Source organism: Carcharodon carcharias, chromosome 27, assembly GCF_017639515.1.
Source record: "Carcharodon carcharias isolate sCarCar2 chromosome 27, sCarCar2.pri, whole genome shotgun sequence".
Lineage (NCBI taxonomy): Eukaryota > Metazoa > Chordata > Chondrichthyes > Lamniformes > Lamnidae > Carcharodon > Carcharodon carcharias.
The window spans coordinates 19587045-19609592 of NC_054493.1; the positions used below are offsets into that span (position 1 = coordinate 19587045).

General features: G+C 45.9%; 1 protein-coding gene and 1 long non-coding RNA gene across 2 annotated transcripts in view; one reads left to right on the forward strand and one right to left on the reverse strand.

The window, feature by feature from the left end:
• Positions 1-513: 513 nt before the first annotated feature.
• LOC121270351 (zinc finger protein 850-like) overlaps positions 514-22548 on the forward strand; it is a 36646-nt gene continuing 14611 nt past the window's right edge. Inside the window, exons 1-4 of the mRNA XM_041175642.1 lie at positions 514-585; positions 1624-2740; positions 17218-17413; positions 21862-22004. Coding sequence (XP_041031576.1) covers positions 1959-2740; positions 17218-17413; positions 21862-22004 — 1121 coding nt within the window. The 5' untranslated portion in view covers positions 514-585; positions 1624-1958. The remainder of the gene's footprint in view (positions 586-1623; positions 2741-17217; positions 17414-21861; positions 22005-22548) is intronic.
• Positions 16290-22195, reverse strand: LOC121270539. The gene is made up of 2 exons (XR_005941560.1): positions 22127-22195; positions 16290-18346 (listed from the first exon to the last, which is right to left on the reverse strand). It is a non-coding gene; the product is annotated as an uncharacterized LOC121270539 (long non-coding RNA).

Genomic DNA, 22548 nt, shown 5'->3' on the forward strand with positions numbered 1-22548 from the left:
CCAGGTAACAGGTTCCCCTCCCATGCACTTTCTGGCTGTATCAATTGAGTTAATAATATTATATAGAACAAAAACAGAATTACCTGGAAAAACTCAGCAGGTCTGGCAGCATCGGCGGAGAAGAAAAGAGTTGACGTTTCGAGTCCTCATGACCCTTCGACAGAACTTGAGTTCGAGTCCAAGAAAGAGTTGAAATATAAGCTGGTTTAAGGTGTGTGCGTGGGGGGGCGGAGAGAGAGAGAAGTGGAGGGGGGGTGTGGTTGTAGGGACAAACAAGCAGTGATAGAAGCAGATTAATATTATATGGTTGGCGCCAATCATAATCAGAGCACAGAAAATGACTTTGTATTCACAATATCACAATTCAATGGCGATGCGGTTTCCCAGCATTCACCGAGGGGCAGAATATGCTCTATTCTCATTGAGTGAGATCATTGCGCAGGCGCGTTGCCAGGCAGTAACTAGAACATGCGCACTCCGGGCGCTGATTGGAACATGCGCAGTTCCGGTGCTGGAAAAAGGGTGGCGGTCCTGCTGGATCGGGGAGGAGAGCAGAAGAAGAGCCGAGCCAGTGCGTGGGTGAAGGTAAATGGAGCCGGCAAGTGGGCGGGAGGCTATATAAATATCCACCGCAGGCCCCAAACTGCGAATAAAAAGTTTCCGGTCCCGCGTTTGCACCTTTTTGGCGGCTGCAGCGTTTTTCTCGAAAAAAGGCCCGGATTAATGCCGCCATGTTGAGGACGTAAGGTGCAACGGTGAGGTCGCCATCTTTATAGGGGGTAATGGGCAGTAGTGCGCATGTGAAGTCGCCATCTTCTTGGAGGCCATGGGTAGCAATTGTCATCAAAGGTGGAGCAGTTAAAATTGGGAATTAAGAGGAAGTGAAGATATCTCAATGGATTGTGAAGCTGAAGGAGATTACAGAGATAAGGAGGAGTGAGACCATGGAGGGATTTGAAAGGATCAGAAATTCATAATTTTGGTGCTACTTAAGCAGAGGGGTGATTGGTGAACAAGACTTGGTGCGAGTAAGCACACGGGCAGCAGAGTTTTGGATGACCTCAAGATTACAGGGAGGTTGAATGTGGAAGGCAGCTGGGAATGTGTTAGGATAGTTAAGTCTAGAGGTAACAAAGGAGTGGATGAGAGTTTCAGCAGCAGATGAGCTGAGAGTCGGGTGATGTTACTGAGGTGGAAATAGCCGGTCTTGGTGATGATGTGGATATGTGGTTGGAAGCTCATCTTGGGCTGAAATATTTTTCCATGGTTGTGAACAGTCTGGTTCAGCCTCAGAGAGTTGCCAGGGAGATGGAAGGCATTGATGATTAGGGAGTGGAGTTTGTAGTGGGGACTGAAGACAATGGCTTCAGACTTCCCAATATTTAAATAGAGGAAATTTCTGCTAACCCAGCACTGGATGTGAAACAAGCCAGGATGGTGTGTGACTTGCAGAGGGACTTGGAGGTGATAGTGTTCACAAAAAACCTGCTACCCTGGTCCTTCGAGGTGATGGAGGATGAGGGTTTGGGAGAATCTGTCAAATTTCTTGTTGAGTTGCCGATATATAAAATGCTTCTCCCTTGCCCCTGACTTTCTGTCTCTTTTTTTCTCTTCCTCTCATAGATACCAGAGTCTCATAAGGTCCAAACTGTATAGCAGGTTCCATTCCCTGGAGGATATTAATGAATCAGTTGGGATTTTATGATAATTTGGCACCTTGCTGGCTCACTTTTTCCTGATGCCAACCCCACATCTTACAAGATTCATTCAGCTCAATTTCTCAACCTGCCTTTGTGTTCCGGTGGGTTCTCTCTCATTCCTTTTTTCCTGTTTTAAATCAATTTCACAGGGTACTGAAAGGGGAGGATTTGCAGTCGGGAACCTGAAACCAAACATCATGTGAGGGTCTTAGGGAGTCGCTCAATATATCATAACCTGAATATCATCAGATTTTGAACATGGAAGGAAGAAGCACCGTTCACAGTGGGGAGAAACCGTACTTGTGTTCAGTGTGTGGACGAGGCTTCAGCCGGTCATCTGGCCTGTCAAAACACAAGCACAGTCACACCGGGGAGAAACCGTGGAAATGTGGGGAGTGCGGGAAGGGATTCAGTTACCCATCTGAATTGGAAACTCATCGCCGACGTCACGCTGGGGAGAGACCGTTCACCTGCTCCACTTGTGGGAAAGGATTCTCTGATTCATCGAACCTCCTGAAGCACCAGCGGGTTCACACTGGGGAGAGGCCATTCACCTGCTCCGAGTGTGGGAAGGGATTCGCTCAGTTCTCCCACCTGCTGACACACCAGCGAGTTCACACTGGGGAGAGACCGTTCACCTGCTCCGAATGTGGGTTGCGATTCACTGATACGTCCACCCTGCTGAAACACCAGCTAATTCACACTGGGAAGAGAGCTTTTAAATGCCCAGACTGTGGGAAGTCCTATAAAAGCTCCTGGGAACTGATGTCCCATCAGCGTGTTCACACTGACGAGAGACCGTTCAGATGCTCTCAATGCGGGAATGGCTTCAGGTGGTCATCACAGCTCACTGCACACCAGCGAATTCACACTGGGGAGAAGCCGTTCACCTGCTCCGAGTGTGGGAAGGGATTCACTCAGTTATCCCACCTGCTGAGACACCAGCGTATTCACACTGGGGAGAGGCCGTTCACCTGCTCAGAGTGTGGGAAGGGATTCACTACATCATCCAACCTGCGGGCACACCAGCGAATTCACAAGTAATTGCAGTGATTGGATTTTGCTGTTAATAAGAACGTAAGAACTACGAGCAGGCAATTCAGCCCCTCGAGCCGCCTTTCAATACGATCATGGCTGATCTCATTTCTGCCTCAGCTCCAATTTCCCGCCCTCTCGCCAGAACCTTTCAACCTGTTACTAATTAAAAATCTGTCTATCTCCTCCTTAAACTTATTTAGCGTCCCGGCATCCACTGCACTCTGGGGTAGTGAATTCCACAGATTCACGACCCTTTGAGAGAAGTAATTCCGCCTCATCTCCGATTTAAATCTACCACCCCTTAGCCTAAAACTATGGCGCCTCGTTCTAGAATGCCCCATAAGGGGAAACGTCCGTTCCACATCTAATTTGTCTATCCCCTTTAACATCTTATATACCTCAATTAGATAGCCTCTCATCCTTGTAAACTCGAGTGAGTATAGGCCTAAACTGCTTAATCTCTCCTCATAAGACAAGCCCTGCATCTCTGGAATCAATCTAGTGGACCTCCTCAGAACAGCCTCCAAAGCAACTACATCCTTCCTGAAGTAAGGGGACCTAAACTGTGCACAGTACTCCAGGTGCAGTCTCACCAATGCCTTGTACAGTTGCAACAACACTTCCCTATTTTTATACTCGATTCCCTTCGCAATAAATGCCAAAATTCCACGTGCCTTCCTTATTGCCTGCTTATCAGCTTTCAACGATTCATGCACGAGGACACCCAGATCCCTCTGCACTGAAACATTCTGAAGTTTCTCTCCATTTATATAATAAGTCGCCTTTTTATTCTTCTGACTAAAGTGGATAACTTCATGCTTATCCACGTTAAACTCCATCTGCCAAATTTTGGCCCATTTACCTAACCCATGTCCATATCCATTTGTAAGTTTCTTATTTCTTCATTGCAACTTACTTTCCCATCTATTTTAGTGTCATCTGCAAATTTAGCTAAAGTACCTTCTTTCCCTGAATCCAAGTCATTAGTATAGATTGTAAATAGTTGGGCCCCAAGAACCAAACTCTGTGGCACCCCACTAGTTACAGCTTGCCACCCAGAAAAAGACCCATTTATCCCAACTCTCTGCTTTCTGTTGGTTAGCCAATCCTCTTTCCAAGTTAATACATTACCCCGAACTCCGTGTGATCTTATCTTGTGTATTAATCTTTTGTGCGGCACTTTATCAAAGGCCTTCTGGAAGTCCAGATATACTACATCTACAGGATCTCCATTATCCACTTTGCTTGTCATATCTTCAAAGAACTCTAGCAAATTAGTCAAATACAATTTACTCTTCATAAAACCATGCTGACTCTGATGGATTGCATTTTGACTTTCCAAATGCCCCATTACAACTTCCTTAATAATGGATTCCAACAGTTTCCCAACGACAGACGTTAAACTAACTGGTCTATAATTTCCTACTTTCTGCCTCTTCCCCCTTTGGAATAGGGACATTATATTAGCTTTTTTCCAATCCACTGGAACCTTTCCAGAATACAGGGAATGTTGGAATATTATTACCATGCATCCACTATCTCCGCTGCCACTTCCTTTAAGACCCTGGGATGTAGGTCATCAGGTCCTGGGCACTTGTCATCCTTTAATCCCAATAGTTTGCTCAGTACTTTTTCTCCAGTGATGGCGATTGTTCTAAGTTCCCCCTTCTCTATACCCTTTGCTCTACCTGTTACTGTTGGGGTGGTACTTGTGTCCTCCACTGTGAAAACTGAGGCAAAATATTGATTAAGCATCTCTGCCATTTCTGCGTTCCCCACTATTAACTCCCCAGTCTCACCCTCCAAGGGACCAACATTCACTCTTTCCTTTTATATACTTGTAGAAGTTTTGCTATCAGTTTGTACATTTTGTGCTAATTTTCTTTCATAAATTACCTTTGCTCTTGTTATTATATTTTTAGTAACCCTTTATTGATCTTTAAAAGTTTCCCAATCTTCCAGCCTGCCGCTGACCTTTGCAATTTGGTATGCCTTAGTTTTTGCCTTTAAGTTATCTTTAACTTCCTTGCTTAGCCATGGATGTTTTTTTCCCTCTCTTACCACCTTTCTTCCTCATTGTGATATATTTTACTTGGGAGGAATTGAATATCTCCTTAAATATCTGCCACTGTTCATCAACTGTCATACCTTATCGTCTTCCTGCCCAGTCCACTAGGGCCAAATCTGCCCTCATACCTATGTAGTTACCATTTATTTAACTGGAGAACACTAGTGTGGGATTCAAGTTTCTCGCTCTCAAACTGAACTTGAAATTCTAGCATGCTATGATCACTCTTCCCTAGTGGATCCTTTACTATGAGATCATTAATTAATCCCATCTCATTACACAAAACCAAATCCAGAATAGCCTGCTCCCTGATTGGCTCCACGACATATTGTTCCAAGAAACAATCTCTCATACACTCTTTGAACTCTCCCCCGAGGCTACCCTTGCCAATTTGCTTAGTCCGGTCTATGTGCATGTTAAAATCATCCATGATTATTGCTGTGCCTTTCTTACATGCTCCCAGTATTTCCTGGTTTATACTGTGCCCTACTGCTGAAATACTGTTTGGGGACCTATAGATTACTCCCACCAGGGACTTCTTTCCCTTGCTATTTCTTATTTCTGCCCAGACTGACTCTACGTCTTGCTCTCCAGTGCCTATATCATTCCTCACTATAGCACTGATCTCTTCCTGTACCAACAAAGCTACACCACCTACTTTTCCTTCCTGCCTATCCTTCCGAAACACTGAGTACCCTTGGATATTCAACCCCCATACCTGTTCTCCCTAATCGTCACCAAATCAAACCTATTTATCTCTGTTAACTCATTAGTTTTATTCTGAATGCGACATGCATTCAGATACAAAGCCTTTAAGTTTGCCCTATTATCAATTTTCCCTACTCTTATATGATTCTTTGGTGCAATCTGGCGTTCACACACCCTGTCCCTTCCTTTCATTTTTTGGTAACAATCAGCCTCATCACTAACCTGCACTCTTACCCTCTCCTTAAACTTTGATTTTTTTATATTTCCATGCAACTGAACCCTCCCCCCCACTATTTATTTTCAAGCCATATCTACAACCCTAGTTATAATCACATCCAGGACTGAAATATGTTCATTGGGGTCTGTTTTTACTGATATGAATAAATGCCAGCCCAGTAATGGAGGTTACTATTTTGGAGTATTGTGTGCAGTTTTGGTCTCCCTACCTAAGAAAGGATGTACTTGGCATAGAGGGAGTGCAGTGAAGGTTCACTGGGCTGATACCAGGGATGGTAGGACCGTCGTATAAGGAGAGATTGGTTCGACTGGGCCTAAATTCACCAGAGTTTAGAAGAATGAGAGGAGATCTGATTGAAACGTATAAAATTCTAACAGGACTAGACTGACTAGATGCAGGGAGGAAGTTTCCCCTGGTTGGGGAGTCTAGGACCAGGGGCCACAGTCTCAGGATACGGGGCAGGCCATTTAGGACTGAGATGAGGTAAAATGTCTTCCCTGAGGGCAGTCAACCTGTGGAATTCCCCACCACAGAACGCTGTGGAAGACAGGTCACCGAGTATATTCAAGAAAAAATTGATATTTTTTTTCATATTAGGGGTATCAAGGGGTATGGAGAGAAAGCAGGAGTTTGGTGTTGAGATAGAGGATCAGCCATGATTATATTGAATAGCAGAGCAGCCTCAAGGGGCCGAATAGCCTACTCCTGCTCCTAATTTCTAAGTTTCTATGATTAATGTCAAATAAACCACTTCTGTTAAGAACACTGTGTCGATTCTTTTTATTATCTCAAACACAAGTTAGTGCCCTTTGAAATGCTCTCCCTCTCCCCTGTCTCCTCCATCCTCACCTCCAACAACAAGTGTGAGGAGCTCATGGAGCTTCTTTGTTACTAAGATTGAGACAATCCGATCAGCTGCCTCTGCTGCTTTCCTTCCTTCCACTGACCCACCGGGACAACATTCTGGGGGTTACTGTTGACCAGAAACTGAACTGGACTAGCCATATACATACTGTGGCTACAAGAGAAAGTCAGAGGCTAGGAATCCTGCGACGAGTAACTCATTTCCTGACTCCCCAAAGCCTGTCCACCATCTACAAGGCACAAGTCAGAAGTGTGATAGAATACTGTCCACTTGCCTGGATGAGTGCAGCTCCCACAACACTCAAGAAGCTGCACACCATCCAGGACAAAGCAGCCCGCTTGATTGGCACCACATCCACAAGTATTCACTCCCTCCACCACAGTAGCAGCAGTGTGTACCATCTACAAATGCACTGCAGGAATTCACCAAAGCTCCTTACACAGCACCTTTCAAATCCACAACCACTACCATCTAGAAGGACAAGGACAGCAGAAAGATGGGAACACCACCACCTGGAAGTTCCCCTCCAAGCTTGCACACGAACAGGGGAGAGACCTCATCCTGAGTGAGACACAGCCAGAGTGAGTGTGGGTATTGGCAATTTGCTGCACAGTGGGAATTCGGTGCATAGGGGAAGAGGTGCTCTTTGCATTTTTTCTTTGCTATTCAACTTCTTAAATCTTCAGAGATTGCCTTGCTGCAGCAGTAGAGGCTATAAGGGAAAGGAATGATTGGTAAGTAGTGGGTAAGGTCGGGTAAGTATTTACTACTTTTATTGCTTATAGTTTAAGGTAATTTTGTGGTTTATAGTTTGTATATTCTGTAGTAACGAGGATCTGGAAAGAAGGGCCCTAGAGTAATTGATTTAAAAGGTTTAATTTAAAGGGATAAGTCATGGTAGGAGAGCTCAAAGCCGTAGTGTGCACCTCGTGCTCCTTGTGGGGAGCCAGGAACATTTCCAGTGCCTGGGACCAGCATCTGTGCAGGAAGTGTATCCAGCTGCAGCTCCTGGAAGCTGGATTTCAGAGCTGGAACGGTGGCTGGAGACTCTGTGGATCATCCGCGAGTCTGAGAGCATCGTGGACAGCACGCTTAAAGAGGCGGTCACACAGCAGCTAAAGGGACTTGGGGAAGGAAGAGAATGGGTGGCCACCAGGTAGTCCAAGAGGAAACAGGCAGGTAGTTCAGGAGATAAAAACAAAAAACAAAAAAACTGCGGATGCTGGAAATCCAAAACAAAAACAAAAACAGAATTACCTGGAAAAACTCAGCAGGTCTGGCAGCATCGGCGGAGAAGAAAAGAGTTGACATTTCGAGTCCTCATGACCCTTCGACAGAACTTGCGTTCAAGTCCAAGAAAGAGTTGAAATATAAGCTGGTTTAAGGTGTGTGTGTGGGGGGCGGAGAGAGAGAGAGAGAGGTGGAGTGGGGGTGTGGTTGTAGGGACAAACAAGCAGTGATAGAAGCAGATCATCAAAAGATGTCAACAACAATAATACAAAAGAACACACAGGTGTTAAAGTTAAAGTTGGTGATATTATCTAAACGAATGTGCTAATTAAGAATGGATGGCAGGTCACTCAAGGTATAGCTCTAGTGGGGGTGGGGAGAGCATAAAAGATGTAAAAAAAAAATAAAATAGATAAATAATTTGTTTTTCTTTTTATAATGGAAATAGGTGGGAAAAGGAAAATCTATATAATTTATTGGAAAAAAAAGAAAAGGAATGGGGAAACAGAAAGGGGGTGGGAATGGGGGAGGGAGCTCACGACCTAAAGTTGTTGAATTCAATATTCAGTCCGGATGGCTGTAAAGTGCCTAGTCGGAAGATGAGGTGTTGTTCCTCCAGTTTGCGTTGGGCTTCACTGGAACAATGCAGCAAGCCAAGGACAGACATGTGGGCAAGAGAGCAGGGTGGAGTGTTAAAATGGCAAGCGACAGGGAGGTTTGGGTCATTCTTGCGGACAGACCGCAGGTGTTCTGCAAAGCGGTCGCCCAGTTTATGTTTGGTCTCTCCAATGTAGAGGAGACCACATTGGGAGCAACGAATGCAGTAGACTAAGTTGGGGGAAATGCAAGTGAAATGCTGCTTCACTTGAAAGTAGTGTTTGGGTCCTTGGACGGTGAGGAGAGAGGAAGTGAAGGGGCAGGTATTGCATCTTTTGCGTGGGCATGGGGTGGTGCCATAGGAGGGGGTGAGGGCCCTGTCAACGACCGTGGGTGGAAAACCTCGGTTAAAGAAGAAGGAGGACATGTCAGAGGAACTGTTTTTGAAGGTAGCATCATCGGAACAGATGCGACGGAGGTGAAGGAACTGAGAGAATGGGATGGAGTCCTTACAGGAAGCAGGGTGTGAGGAGCTGTAGTCGAGATAGCTGTGGGAGTCGGTGGGTTTGTAATGGATATTGGTGGACAGTCTATCGCCAGAGATTGAGACAGAGAGGTCAAGGAAGGGAAAGGAAGTGTCAGAGATGGACCACGTGAAAATATTGGAGGGGTGGAGATTGGAAGCAAAATTAATAAATTTTTCCAAGTCCCGACGAGAGCATGAAGCTGCACCGAAGTAATCATCGATGTACCGGAGAAAGAGTTGTGGAAGGGGGCCGGAGTAGGACTGGAACAAGGAATGTTCCACATACCCCATAAAGAGACAGGCATAGCTGGGGCCCATGCGGGTACCCATAGCCACACCTTTTATTTGGAGGAAGTGAGAGGAGTTAAAGGAGAAATTGTTCAGCGTGAGAACAAGATCAGCCAGACGGAGGAGAGTAGTGGTGGATGGGGATTGTTCGGGCCTCTGTTCGAGGAAGAAGCTAAGGGCCCTCAGACCATCCTGGTGGGGGATGGAGGTGTAGAGGGATTGGACGTCCATGGTGAAGAGGAAGCGGTTGGGGCCAGGCAACTGGAAATTGTTGATGTGACGTAAGGTGTCAGAAGAATCACGGATGTAGGTGGGAAGGGACTGGACAAGGGGAGAGAGAAGGGAGTCAAGATAACGAGAAATGAGTTCTGTGGGGCAGGAGCAAGCTGAGACGATCGGTCTACCGGGGCAGTTCTGTTTGTGGATTTTGGGTAGGAGATAGAAGCGGGCCGTCTGAGGTTGGGCGACTATCAGGTTGGAAGCTGTGGGAGGGAGATCCCCAGAGGAGTTGAGGTCAGTGACAGTCCTGGAAACATTGATGATTACTTCGGTGCCGCTTCATGCTCTCGTCGGGACTTGGAAAAATTTATTAATTTTGCTTCCAATCTCCACCCCTCCATCATTTTCACGTGGTCCATCTCTGACACTTCCCTTCCCTTCCTTGACCTCTCTGTCTCAATCTCTGGTGATAGACTGTCCACCAATATCCATTACAAACCCACTGACTCCCACAGCTATCTCGACTACAGCTCCTCACACCCCGCTTCCTGTAAGGACTCCATCCCATTCTCTCAGTTCCTTCGCCTCCGTCGCATCTGTTCCGATGATGCTACCTTCAAAAACAGTTCCTCTGACACGTCCTCCTTCTTCCTTAACTGAGGTTTTCCACCCACGGTCGTTGACAGGGCCCTCAACCGTGTCCGGCCCATCTCCCGCGCATCCGCCCTCACACCTTCTCCTCCCTCCCAGAAACATGATAGGGTCCCCCTTGTCCTCACTTATCACCCCACCAGCCTCCGCATTCAAAGGATCATCCTCCGCCATTTCCGCCAACTCCAGCATGATGCCACCACCAAACACATCTTCCCTTCACCCCCCCTATCGGCATTCGGTAGGGATCGCTCCCTCCGGGACACCCTGGTCCACTCCTCCATCACCCCCTACTCCTCAACCCCCTCCTATGGCACCACCCCATGCCCATGCAAAAGATGCAATACCTGCCCCTTCACTTCCTCTCTCCCCACCGTCCAAGGACCCAAACACTACTTTCAAGTGAAGCAGCATTTCACTTGCATTTCCCCCAACTTAGTCTACTGCATTCGTTGCTCCCAATGTGGTCTCCTCTACATTGGAGAGACCAAACGTAAACTGGGCGACCGCTTTGCAGAACACCTGCGGTCTGTCTGCAAGAATGACCCAAACCTCCCTGTCGCTTGCCATTTTAACACTCCACCCTGCTGTCTTGCCCACATGTCTGTCCTTGGCTTGCTGCATTGTTCCAGTGAAGCCCAACGCAAACTGAAGGAACAACACCTCATCTTCCGACTAGGCACTTTACAGCTATCCGGACTGAATATTGAATTCAACAACTTTAGGTCGTGAGCTCCCTCCCCCATCCCCACCCCCTTTCTGTTTCCCCCTTCCTTTTCTTTTTTTTCCAATAAATTATATAGATTTTCCTTTACCCACCTATTTCCATTATAAAAAGAAGAAAAAAAAAATTGTTTATTTATTTATTTTATTTTTTTTTACATCTTTTATGCTCTCCCCACCCCCATTAGAGCTATACCTTGAGTGCCCTACCATCCATTCTTAATTAGCACATTCGTTTAGATAATATCACCAACTTTAACTTTAACACCTATGTGTTCTTTTGTATTATTGTTGTTGACACCTTTTGATGATCTGCTTCTATCACTGCTTGTTTGTCCCTACAACCGCACCCCCACTCCACCTCTCTCTCTCTCTCCCCCCCACCCCCCCACACACACACCTTAAACCCGCTTATATTTCAACTCTTTCTTGGACTCGAACTCAAGTTCTGTCGAAGGGTCATGAGGACTCGAAACGTCAACTCTTCTCCGCCGATGCTGCCAGACCTGCTGAGTTTTTCTTAGGTAGTTCAGGAGTCCCCTGGGGTCCCACTCGCAAATCGGTATTCCATTTTGGAGGCTCAAGAAGGCACTGGTTCCTCCAGGAAGTGCAGACGGAGCCAATCTTCTGGCACCACAAACAGCCTGTCTGTACAGGATGGGAGGAAAAGCAATAGTAATAGGGGATTCTATAGTCAGGGGAACAGATAGGTGCCACTGCGGCCATCATTGTGACTCCAGGATGGTGTGTTGCCTCCCTGGTAACAGGGTCTGGGATGTCACTGAATGGCTGCGGGGCATCCTGAAGGGGGAGGGTGATAAGGCAGAGCTCATGGTATATGTTGGTACCAATGACATAGGTAGAAAGAGGGATGAGGTCTTGCATCAAGAATTCAGGGAGTTAGGCAGCAAACTAAAAAGCAAGACCTCTTGGGTTGTAGTGAGCTCAGAAATAGGAGAGTAGCGCAGATGAATACGTGGCTTAAGAGTTGGTGCAGGAGGGAGGGTTTTGGATTCCTGGATCACTGGGACTGTTTCTGGGGAAGGTGGGACCTGTACAAGCGGGATGGTCTACATCTGAACCAGAGCGGGACTAACATCCTTGCAGGCGGGTTTGCTAGTGCTGTTGGGAGGAGTTTAAACTAATTCAGCAGGGGGAGGGGAAACAGAATGTTAGCAGAACAGGGACACATCATAATGTAAAGCAATCAAGTCAAAGGGAGTACAGCTGCATTAAGTTTCAAGGGAGTAAGGCAAGGCTGGATGGCCTCTAGTTTAATGCTAGGAATATTATAGGTAAAACGGATGAAGTGACATATGGAATTATGATATAGTAGCCATCACAGAGATGTGGTTGAGGGAGGGGCAGGATTGGCAGCTCAACATTCCGGGATATAGAATCTTCAGGCAAGACAGGGGAGGGGGTAAACGAGGAGGAGGCGTTGAATTATCAGTGAAGGGGTCAGTTACTGCAGTAAGGAGAGATGATAGCTTGGAGGGGCATCGAAAGAAGATTTGTGGGTAGGGCTTAGGAATAAAAAAGGGGCAGCCACATTGTTAGGTGTTTATTATAGACCCCCATATAGTCAGCGGGAAATTGAGCAAATATGTACACAATTTGCAGAGGTGTGTAAAAGCAATAACAATAGGGTAATTATATAAGGTGATTTCAACTTTCCCAACATTAATTAGGATAGACACAGTGATAAGGACTTAGATGGAGTGAATTTCTTGAAATGTGTACAGGAGAACTTTTTAGGTCACTATGTAGAGGGTCCAATAAGGGACGGCGCAGTGCTGGATCTAATTCTGGGGAATGAAGCTGGACAGGTGGCTGAGGTGGTGGTGGGGGAGCATTTTAATGATAGCAGCCATAACATGGTACAATTTAAGCTTGTTTTGGACAAAGAAATAGACTAGTTGCAAAAAAATGTTTTGGATTGGGGGAAAGCGGATTTTCGTAAAGTAAGGCAGGATCTGGCCAAGGTAGACTGGGAACAGCTACTTATGGGGAGATCTGCAAAGGAGCAGTGGGGGTATTCAAAAAGGAAATGGGGAGGGTACAGGCTCAATATGTTCCTTCTAGGGTGATAGGAAGGAGTAACAAGCCCAGAGAACCATGGATGATCAGAGATACTCAGGAAACAATGAGAAGGAAAAGAGAGGCTTTTAGCAGGTACAAGGGAAGCAAATCAGTGGAAGCATTAGTGGGGTACAGAAAGTGCAGGGTGGAGCTTAAGAAAGCAATTAGGAGAGCAAAGAGGGGATATGAGAAAGCTCTGGTTGGTAAAAGTAGTGAAAATCCCAAGATATTCTATAAGTATATCAATGGGAAGAGGATAACCAGGGAAAGAGTAGGGCCCATTAGGGACCAAGGGGGCAATCTATGGGTGGAGCCTGAGGACATTGGTAGAGTGCTGAATGAATACTTCACATCTGTCTTTACCCAAGAGAATGAGGATGAAGGTATCGAACTCGGGGAGAGAAACTGCGAGGTTCTTAAGCAAATTGATATAGGGAGTGACAAGGTATTGGAGGTGTTGGCAGGCTTAAAGGTGGACAATCTCCAGGTCTGGATGATTTGTGTCCCAAACTGCTGAAGGAGGTAAGTGAGGAGGTCGCAGGGGCTCTGACCCAAATTTTTAATTCCTTTCTGGCCATGGGGGAGGTGCCAGAGGACTGGAGAACAGCTAGCGTAGTTCCGATGTTTAAGAAAGGTTGTAGAGATAAGTCAGGGAACTACAGGCCAGTGAGTCTCACGTCAGTGGCAGGGAAACTATTAGAGAAAATTCTGGAGAGAATCTATCTCCACTTGGAGGCAAGGTTTGATCAGGGATGGTCAGCATAGCTTTGTCAGAGCGAGATCATACCTAACAAATTTGATTGAATTTTTTGAGGAGCTGACCAGGTGTGTAGATGAGGGTTGATGTATATGGATTTTAGCAAAGCCTTTGACAAGGTCCCACATGGGAGACTTATAAAGAAGGCAAATGCACATGGGATACAGGGTAATTTGATAAGGTGGATTCAAAATTGGCTTAGTTGTAGGAGTCAGAGGGTGATGACAGAAGGCTGATTTAGGAACTGGAAGCCAATGTCCAGTAGCGTACCACAGGGATCTGTGCTGGGTCCCCTATTATTCGTCATTCATATAAACGACATAGATGACTATGTGGGGGGTACAATTAGTAAGTTTGCGGATGACACAAAGATTGGCCAGGTGGTTAACAGTGAGGTCGAGTGTCTTGGGCTACGGGAAGATATAGATGGGATGGTCAAATGGGCAGATAAGTGGCAGATGGAACTTAACCCTGAAAAGTGCGAGGTGATACACTTTGGAAGGAGTAATTTGACAAGGATGTATTCAATGAATGGCATGACACTAGGAATTTCTGAGGAACAAAGGGACCTTGGTGTGTGTGTCCATAGATCTCTGAAGGCAGAGGGGCATGTTTGTGGGGCGGTGATAAAGGTATATGGGACACTTGCCTTTATCAATCGAGGCATAGGTTACAAAAGTAGGGAGATCATGTTGGAGTTGTATAGAACCTTGGTGAGACCACAGCTGGAGTACTGTGTGCAATTCTGGTCACCACATTACAGGAAGGATGTGATTGCACTGGAGGGGGTGCAGAGGAGATTCGTCAGGATGTTGGCTGGGATGAAACATTTAAGTTATGATGAGAGGCTGGATAGACTCGAGTTGTTTTCGTTGGAGCAGAGAAGACTGAGGGACGACCTGATTGAGGTGTACAAGATTATGAGGGGCATGGACAGGGTGGATAGGGAGCAGCTGTTCCCCTTAGTTGAAGGGTCAGTCACGAGTTCAAGGTGAGGAGCAGGAGATTTAGGGGGGATGTGAGGAAAAACTTTTTTACCCAGAGGGTGGTGACGGTCTGGAATGCACTGCCTGTCGGGTGGTGGAGGCAGGTTGCCTCACATCCTTTAAAAAGTAACTAGCTGAGCACTTGGCACGTCCTAACATTCAAGGCTATGGACCAAGTGCTGGTAAATGGGATTAGGTAGGTAGGTCAGGTGTTTCTCACGTGTCGGTGGAGACTCCATGTGTGATTCTGTGATTTTGCGAAGTCACTCACCATCCTGACTTGGAAATATATCGGCCGTTCCTTCACTGTCACTGGGTCAAAATCGTAGAACTACCCCCCCCCCCACACACACACCACCACCACCACCACCACCCCCCGCCCCCCCCCCCCCCCCCCCCCCCCCCCCCCCCCCCCACCAACACCTATCAGCATTGTGGGTGTACCTACACCACATGGACTGCAGCGATTCAAGAAGGCAGCTCATCACCGCCTTCTCAAGGGCAACTAAGGATGGGCAATAAATGCCGGCCCGGCCTGTGAAGCCCACATCTCATGAATGTTTTAAAAAAAAAAATTCTGGGTGCCATACATATGGCTGTGAAAGCATTGGAGGTGTACAGAGGACATGGGGGCAGCGTGTCGGGAGATGGGGGCAGAATGTAAGGAGATGGGGGCAGCGTGTCGGGAGATGGGGTAGAGCGTTGGGAGATGGGGGCAGTGTGTCGGGAGATGGGGGTAGAGCGTCGAGAGATGGGGGCAGAATGTCGGGAGATGGGGGTAGAGCGTCGGGAGATGGGGGCAGCGTGTCGGGAGACGAGGGCAGAGTGTTGGGAGATGTATACTGTACACGTTGTCCATCTTCATAATTCACAACTCTATCCCTGATGTTCATGAGTTGCCCTATTTTCTTTCCCATTAATTCCATTTGCTGATCTATCAGTAATGGACTTGCTGCCATCTCAAAAACTGTTTTCACTACTAAGGCTCCGCTGGTGTTTAATAGTCTTCATGACATCATCACACTGGGACTGGATGACATCATAAGAGTCCATTGTTTCTTAATGATCCACATCAATAACAAGAGGAAATATTAATAAACCTGAGCACATTATCTAGGCTGACACTCCAGGGTGACATTGAGAGACTGCTGCACTGTCAGAGACAGCATCCTTCACATGGAACTTGTGGAGGCCATCGTCACAATCTTCCAATACTCCTTATATAGTAGTGGTGTCAAAGCACTGACAGATTGTAAATGTTACACCCCTGTTCAAAAACACAGCAATTACAGGACAATCAGCTTCACATCAGTGGTGGGTAAAGGTTGGAGACAATGGTCCAAGACAAAATCAATTGACACTTGGAAAAGTATGGATTATTATTTCCAGCATTTTCTATTTTTAATACTGATACCTCCCTGGATCCCAAGGTGAAGAGAGGCTCTCTGGGAGGCATGGGGAGCTCGGACTTGTCCATGAGAGTAACCAGAGGTATGAGAACTGAAAGAATCTCGAGTTAAAAAGGAGAAAAGATCCAAAAGTGGAGCAGTTGAGAACAGGACATCAATTAGTCTCCTCTTATCCTGGAGAAATCAAGGGCCCAACATTCTGTGTGTTTGAAACAAAACTCTTTTATTTAATAGACATCAAGATATTAAACTCCAGCTCAGTTACAGAGATTATTAACATCAGTAGAAATAAACCCCAACTATCAGAATGAACATGGTTCAGTTCTGGATGTGATTGACAGTGACAGCAAAAGCCGAATTGAGCACATTAAGGGGAACAGTGAGTAACTAGAAATTATTTCCACTAGTTATGCAGTCTAGGTATGGGTGGTACAGTCAAAAAGTTAGAACCAGACCTTTCAGGAGTGTAATTACATCAGATATATGACAGGCCATTCGGCTCAGCCAATCCATGCTGGGGTTTAAGCTCCACAAGGGCCTCCTCCCATCATTCCCCAACTAAATTTATCATCGTAACCATCTATTCCCTTTGCCCTCTTGTGCTTCTCTAACTTCCCCTTAAATAATATTAAATGTGATTCCACAATTGGACAACACTTACTAAACAATCTTGATTGTGCTAAGAAATACAGGAACAACCAATTTAAGATGATCAGTTGGGCTCACAGTGTGGCTCACTTACACGTGCTAGAAGCTACATATATTCACACACAGGGCCCTGACCTTTGCAAAAAAGAAACACATCCGTGCATTGCACCCCTTTCAATGAAACAAAAGCTATATGATTCACTTTAACCACTCCCAGTGGTAGCGAGTTCCACTTTCTCACCGCTCTTTGGGTGAAGAAGTTTCTTTTGAATTCCCTATGGGAGTTCTTGGTGACTATCTTACATCGATGGTCTCTAGTTATGCTCTTCCCCACAAGAGGAAACATTCTCTTTGTATCCACTCGATCAGAACCTCTCAGACACTGAATTGTGCAGTTCGTACCAAAGATCAGTTTGGGATTGAAGTAAAAGTTCAGAATCTTGTAAACAAACTTCTGATGAAAGTTCCTGATTTATGGGGAAAGATCAGAGACAGTGGTTCTTAAATGGACACTGCAGCCCCAAGAACACAATCAACTATGGATCAGGACTCCAGTCCAGCAGAAAAAAAACACCAACTATCAGGATAAACATGCTTCAGTCTTGGATGTGATTAACAGCTGCAATCACAGTAGAATCCAACCCCTTGTGTCACTTGTGGACCAGCTGGTGCCTGAGCAGGTGGGATGACCGAGTGAATCCCTTCCCACATTCGGGGCAGGTGAACGGCCTCTCCCCAGTGTGAACTCGCTCGTGATTCAGCAGGTGGGATAACTGAGTGAATTTCTTCCCACACTCAGAGCAGGTGAACGGTCTCTCTCCTGTGTGAACTCGCTGGTGTACATTGAGGTGGAATGAAGACCTGAATCTCTTTCCACAGGAAGTACAGCAGAACGGCCTCTCCTCAGTGTGAATTCGCTGGTGTGTCAGCAGGTTGGATGATTGAGTGAATCCCTTCCCACAATCGGAACAAGTGAACGGCCTCTCCCCACTGTGAACTCGCTTGTGTGTCCGCAGGTTGGTTAACTGAGTGAATCTCTTTCCACACTGGGAGCAGGTGAACGGCCTCTCCCCAGTGTGAATTCGGTGGTGTACATTGAGGTCAGATGATTGCCTGAACCCAGTCCCACAGTGAGAGCACCTAAACGGTCTCTCGTCAGTGTGAACACGTTGATTGGACATCACATCCCCAAAACTTTTACAGCACTTCGCACAGTCTAGATATTTAAAAGGGGCCTCCCCAGTGTGAACTCGCTGGTGGTCTCAGCAGGTGGGATAACTAAGTGAATCACTTCCCACAGATGGAGCAGGTGAACGGACTCTCCCCAATCTGACTGCACCGATGGGTTTCCAGAGGGGGATCTAAATCCCTTCCCACAGCCGTGGTTTATCCCCGTTGTGATCACATTTATGTTTTGACAAATCAGATGACCGGCTGAAACCTCATTCAAACACAGGACAAGTGTACGGTTTCTCCCCACTGTGAATGGTGCTTTTTCCTTCCACATTCAAAATCCGATGATATTCAGGTTACGATAAATTGGCGACTCCATCAGGTCCTGATGCGAGGTTTGGTTTCAGTTTCCCGACTGCAAATCCTCCCCTTCTAATCCCCTGTGAAATTGATTTAAAACAGAAAAAAGGGAGTGAGAGAGAACCCACAAAAACACAAAGGCAGGTTGTGAAACAGAAATGTGTAAACCTGGTAATTTGTGGGGCCGGCACAAGGGAAAAGTGACCATGAAAACTGCTGGATTTTTCTAAAAACCCAACTGGTTCACTAATGTCCTTCATGGGAGGGAAGCTGCCACCCAGTCTGGGCCTACACACTCTGGCATCTATGAGAGAGGAGAGAGAGCTAGGAGAGGCAAAGGGTGAAGGAGAAATATTTCATAAATCTAAAACGCAATCAGAACTTTGACAGAATCTCCCAAACCCTCAACCTCTACCACCTAGAAGGACCAGGGTAGCAGATGCATGTGAACACTATCAACTCCAAGTTCCCCTCCAAGTCACACACCGCCCTGACTTGTCTGACATCCAGTACCGGATGAGCAGAAATTTCCTCCATTTAAATATTGGGAGGACTGAAGCCATTGTCTTCAGTCCCCACGACAAACTCCACTCCCTAGTCACGACTCCATCTCTCTCCGACAGCTTTCTGAGACTGAACCAGATGGTTCAGAACCATGGTGAAATATTCACCCCAAGATGAGCTTCCAACCACATATCCACATCATCACCAAGACCGCCTATTTCCACATCACCCAACTCCACCCGAGTCTCAGCTCATTTGCTGCTGAAACTCTCATCCTTTCCTTTGTTCCCTGTAAACTTAACGCAATCCCGGCCAGCCTTCCACCTCCAACCTCCCTGTAATCTTGAGGTCGTCCCAAACTCTGCTGCCCGTGTGCTTACTCGCACCAAATTTTGTTCCCTCATCATCCATATGCTCACTGACCTACAAAGATTCCACTTTAAGAAGCAGCGAAATTTAAAAATTCTCATCCTTGTTTTCCTCCATGGTTATGATCATCTCTATCTCTGTAATCTCCTCCAGCTTCATAGCCCTCCAAGACCTCCACATTCATCTAATTCCAGCCTCTTGAGCATTCCTGATTTTAATCGTCCTACCACTGGTGACCGTTCTTCCATTTGCCTAGGCCACAAGCTCTGGAATTTCCTCCTTAAACCTCTCCACCTCTCTTTCCTCGTTTAAGATAGTCCTTAAAGCCTACCTCTCTGACCAAGCTTTTGGTCACATGTCCTAATACCTCCTTATGTAGCTCATTGTCAAACCTTGCTTTGTAACATTTCTGTAAAATAGCTTGACAAGTTTTATTATGTTAAAGGCACAATGTTAATACAAATACTTGTCACTGACCTGGACATATATCGTTGTTCTGCCTCATCAATAAGACATCGTAACTCAAAGCGTGAAGCAGTTTGATGGACATGATGTTTCCATTCTAGTTTGGAAACATATGTGCTAAACTTAAATAAAGGGTAATTACAAAGGGATGAGGGCAGAGTAGTATGGAGTGGACTGGGAATAGATTTTAGCAGAAAAGACGGTTAATGAACAATGGCAGACGTTTAAGGAAATAGTTCGTGACTCACAACAAAGATATATCCCAGTGAGGAAGAGGGATTCTAGGAAGGGGATAAACCAACCATGGTTAACCAAGGAAGTTGAGGATAGCATCAAAGTGAAAGAAAAAACGTACAATGTGGCAAAGATTAGTGATAAGCCAGAAGATTGAAAAAGTTTTAAAAAACAACAGAACATGACCAAAAAAATAATAAAGAGGGAGAAAATAAATTTTGAGGGTAAACTCGCAGGTAGTATAAAAATGGACAGTAAGCGCTTCTTTAAATATATAAAAAGGAAGAGAGAGGCCAAAGTCAACTGGAGAATGAGGCTGGGGAAATAATAATGGGGAACCAGGAAATAGCAGAGGAGTTGAATAAATACTTTGCGTCAGTCTTCACAGTAGAAGACACTAATAGCAGACCAAAAATACTAAATAATCATGGGGAAAAAGGGGGGGACGAAATAAATACAATAACTATCACTAAGAGAAAAAGTACGGGGGAAACTAATGGGGCTAAAGGCTGATAAGTCACCAAGATCTGATGGGTTGCATCCAAGAATATTAAAGGAAATAGCTGCAGAGATAGTGGATGCATTGGTAGTAATCTTCCAAGAGTCCTTAGATTCTGGAAAAGTTCCAGAGGACTGGAAAACTGCCAATGTTTATTCAAAAAGGGAGGCAGACAAAAAAACAGGTAACTATAGCCCAGTTAGATTAACATCTGTCAATGGGAAAATGTTGGAGTCTATTATAAAGGATGTAATAGCAGAGCATTTAGAAATATATAATCTAATCAAGCAGTCAGTTACTTTATGAAGCAAAAATCATGCCTGACAAATTTATTAGAATTCTTTGAGGGGGTAACGAGCAGGATAGATAAAGGGGAACCAGTAGATGTGATAAATTTGGATTTCCAAAAGGCATTCGATAAGGTACTTAATAAGGCTACTTAATAAGATAACAGCCATGGTGTGGGGGGTAGTATATTAACATGGATAGAGGACTGGCTAACTAATAGAAGAATGAGAGTTGGTATATGGGCAGTGGGGGGCAGCATTTTCAGGATGGCAACCTGTATCTAGTGCAGTGCCACAGGGATCAGTGCTGGGGCCGCAATTATTTACAATATATATTAATGACTTGGATGAGGGAAATGAATGTACTATCGCCAAGTTTTGGGTGACACAAAAATAGGTTGGAAGGTAAATGGTGAGGATGACCCAAAGAGTCTACAGAGGGATATAGACAGGTTAAGTGAGTGGGCAAAAACATGACAGGTGGAATATAATGTGGGAAAGTGTGAGGTTATGTACTTTGGCAGGAAGAATAGAGAAGCAGAATATTATTTAAATGGAGAAAGACTGAAGAAATCTGCAGCTGAGAGGGATTTGGGACTCCTCGTGCATGAATCCCAAAAAGCTAGCCAGCAGGTAATAGGGAAGGCAAATGGAATGTTGGCCTTTATTTCAAAGGGAATGGAGTATAAAAACAGGGAGGTCTTGCTAAAACTATACATGACAATTGTTAGACCACACCTAGAATACTGTGAACAGTTTTGGTCCCCTTATCCAAGGAAAGATATGCTGGCTTTGGAGGCAGTCCAGAGAAGGTTCACTAGGTTGATCCTGGGGATGGAGGGATTTTCTTATGAGGAGAGGTTGAGTAAGTTGGGACTGTACTCACTGGAGATTAGAATAATGAGAAGCGGCCTTATTGAAACATATAAAATTCTGAGGGGGCTTGACAGGGTAGATGCTGAGAGGTTCTTTCCCCTTATGTGAGAGTCTAGGACCAGAGGGCATAATCTCAGGATAAGGGGGCGCCCACTTAAAACAGAGATGAGGAACAATTTCATCTCTCAGAGGGTAGTCAATCTGTGAAATTCTTTACCGCAAAGGGCTGCAGAGGCTGGGTCGTTAAGTATATTCAGGGCTCAGATAGACAGATTTTTAATCAGTAAGGGAACCAAGGGTTATGGGAAAAGCCGAATGCCCCACTTTCTGCTCCTACGTCTTATGGTTATTATCATTGAAGGTTCCAAATACATTGCCCCCAATGAGGATGGCGGCCGTGCATGCGCCCTATTGCATATTGCCCCCAATAAAGATGGCGGCCGTTAACCCGGGTCTGCACCTGAGACAAAGCCGCGGCCTATCTCGGTATAAACGAGGGGGACGGTACCGGAGAGACAGGGAAGTTCTTTTTCCGAGTTTGCGGTTCACATAACATGTTTACAAAGCCCCCACCACCCTCCTTGCCGGATCGATCTCGCCCTCCTCCCCACCATTCACACACTCACCGATTTCGGATCGGAGAAAGAAACGTCTCTTCATCGCCATTACCCACCCTGCGCATGCTTCACTCCCAGCCCGGCCCCGCCCCGCCCCGCCCCTAGCTCATTCCGATTGGCTGGAGTACCAGCCGTTCTCCGTCGGTCCTCCAGCCACGCCCCCTCTCTCTATTGGTCCGGAGCTGCCGTCAATCAAGCCGGGCATTGTGACGGTTTCAAACGCTGAGAGTGGCCACAGACTCAAGCTGACTTGCTGATTCTTGGCAGCATTTTCTGTTTGGGAATTAGAGCTAGAGATGGATGGTCAGTTCGCCTCTGTCCGGGGGGCATTCACACTCATTTCCCTAGTGCACTGATTATCACGTTTACTTTACATGAGAAAGTCCCCGGTTCCAACCCGGCTGGAAACTTTGTGTTTACAATAGTTACTG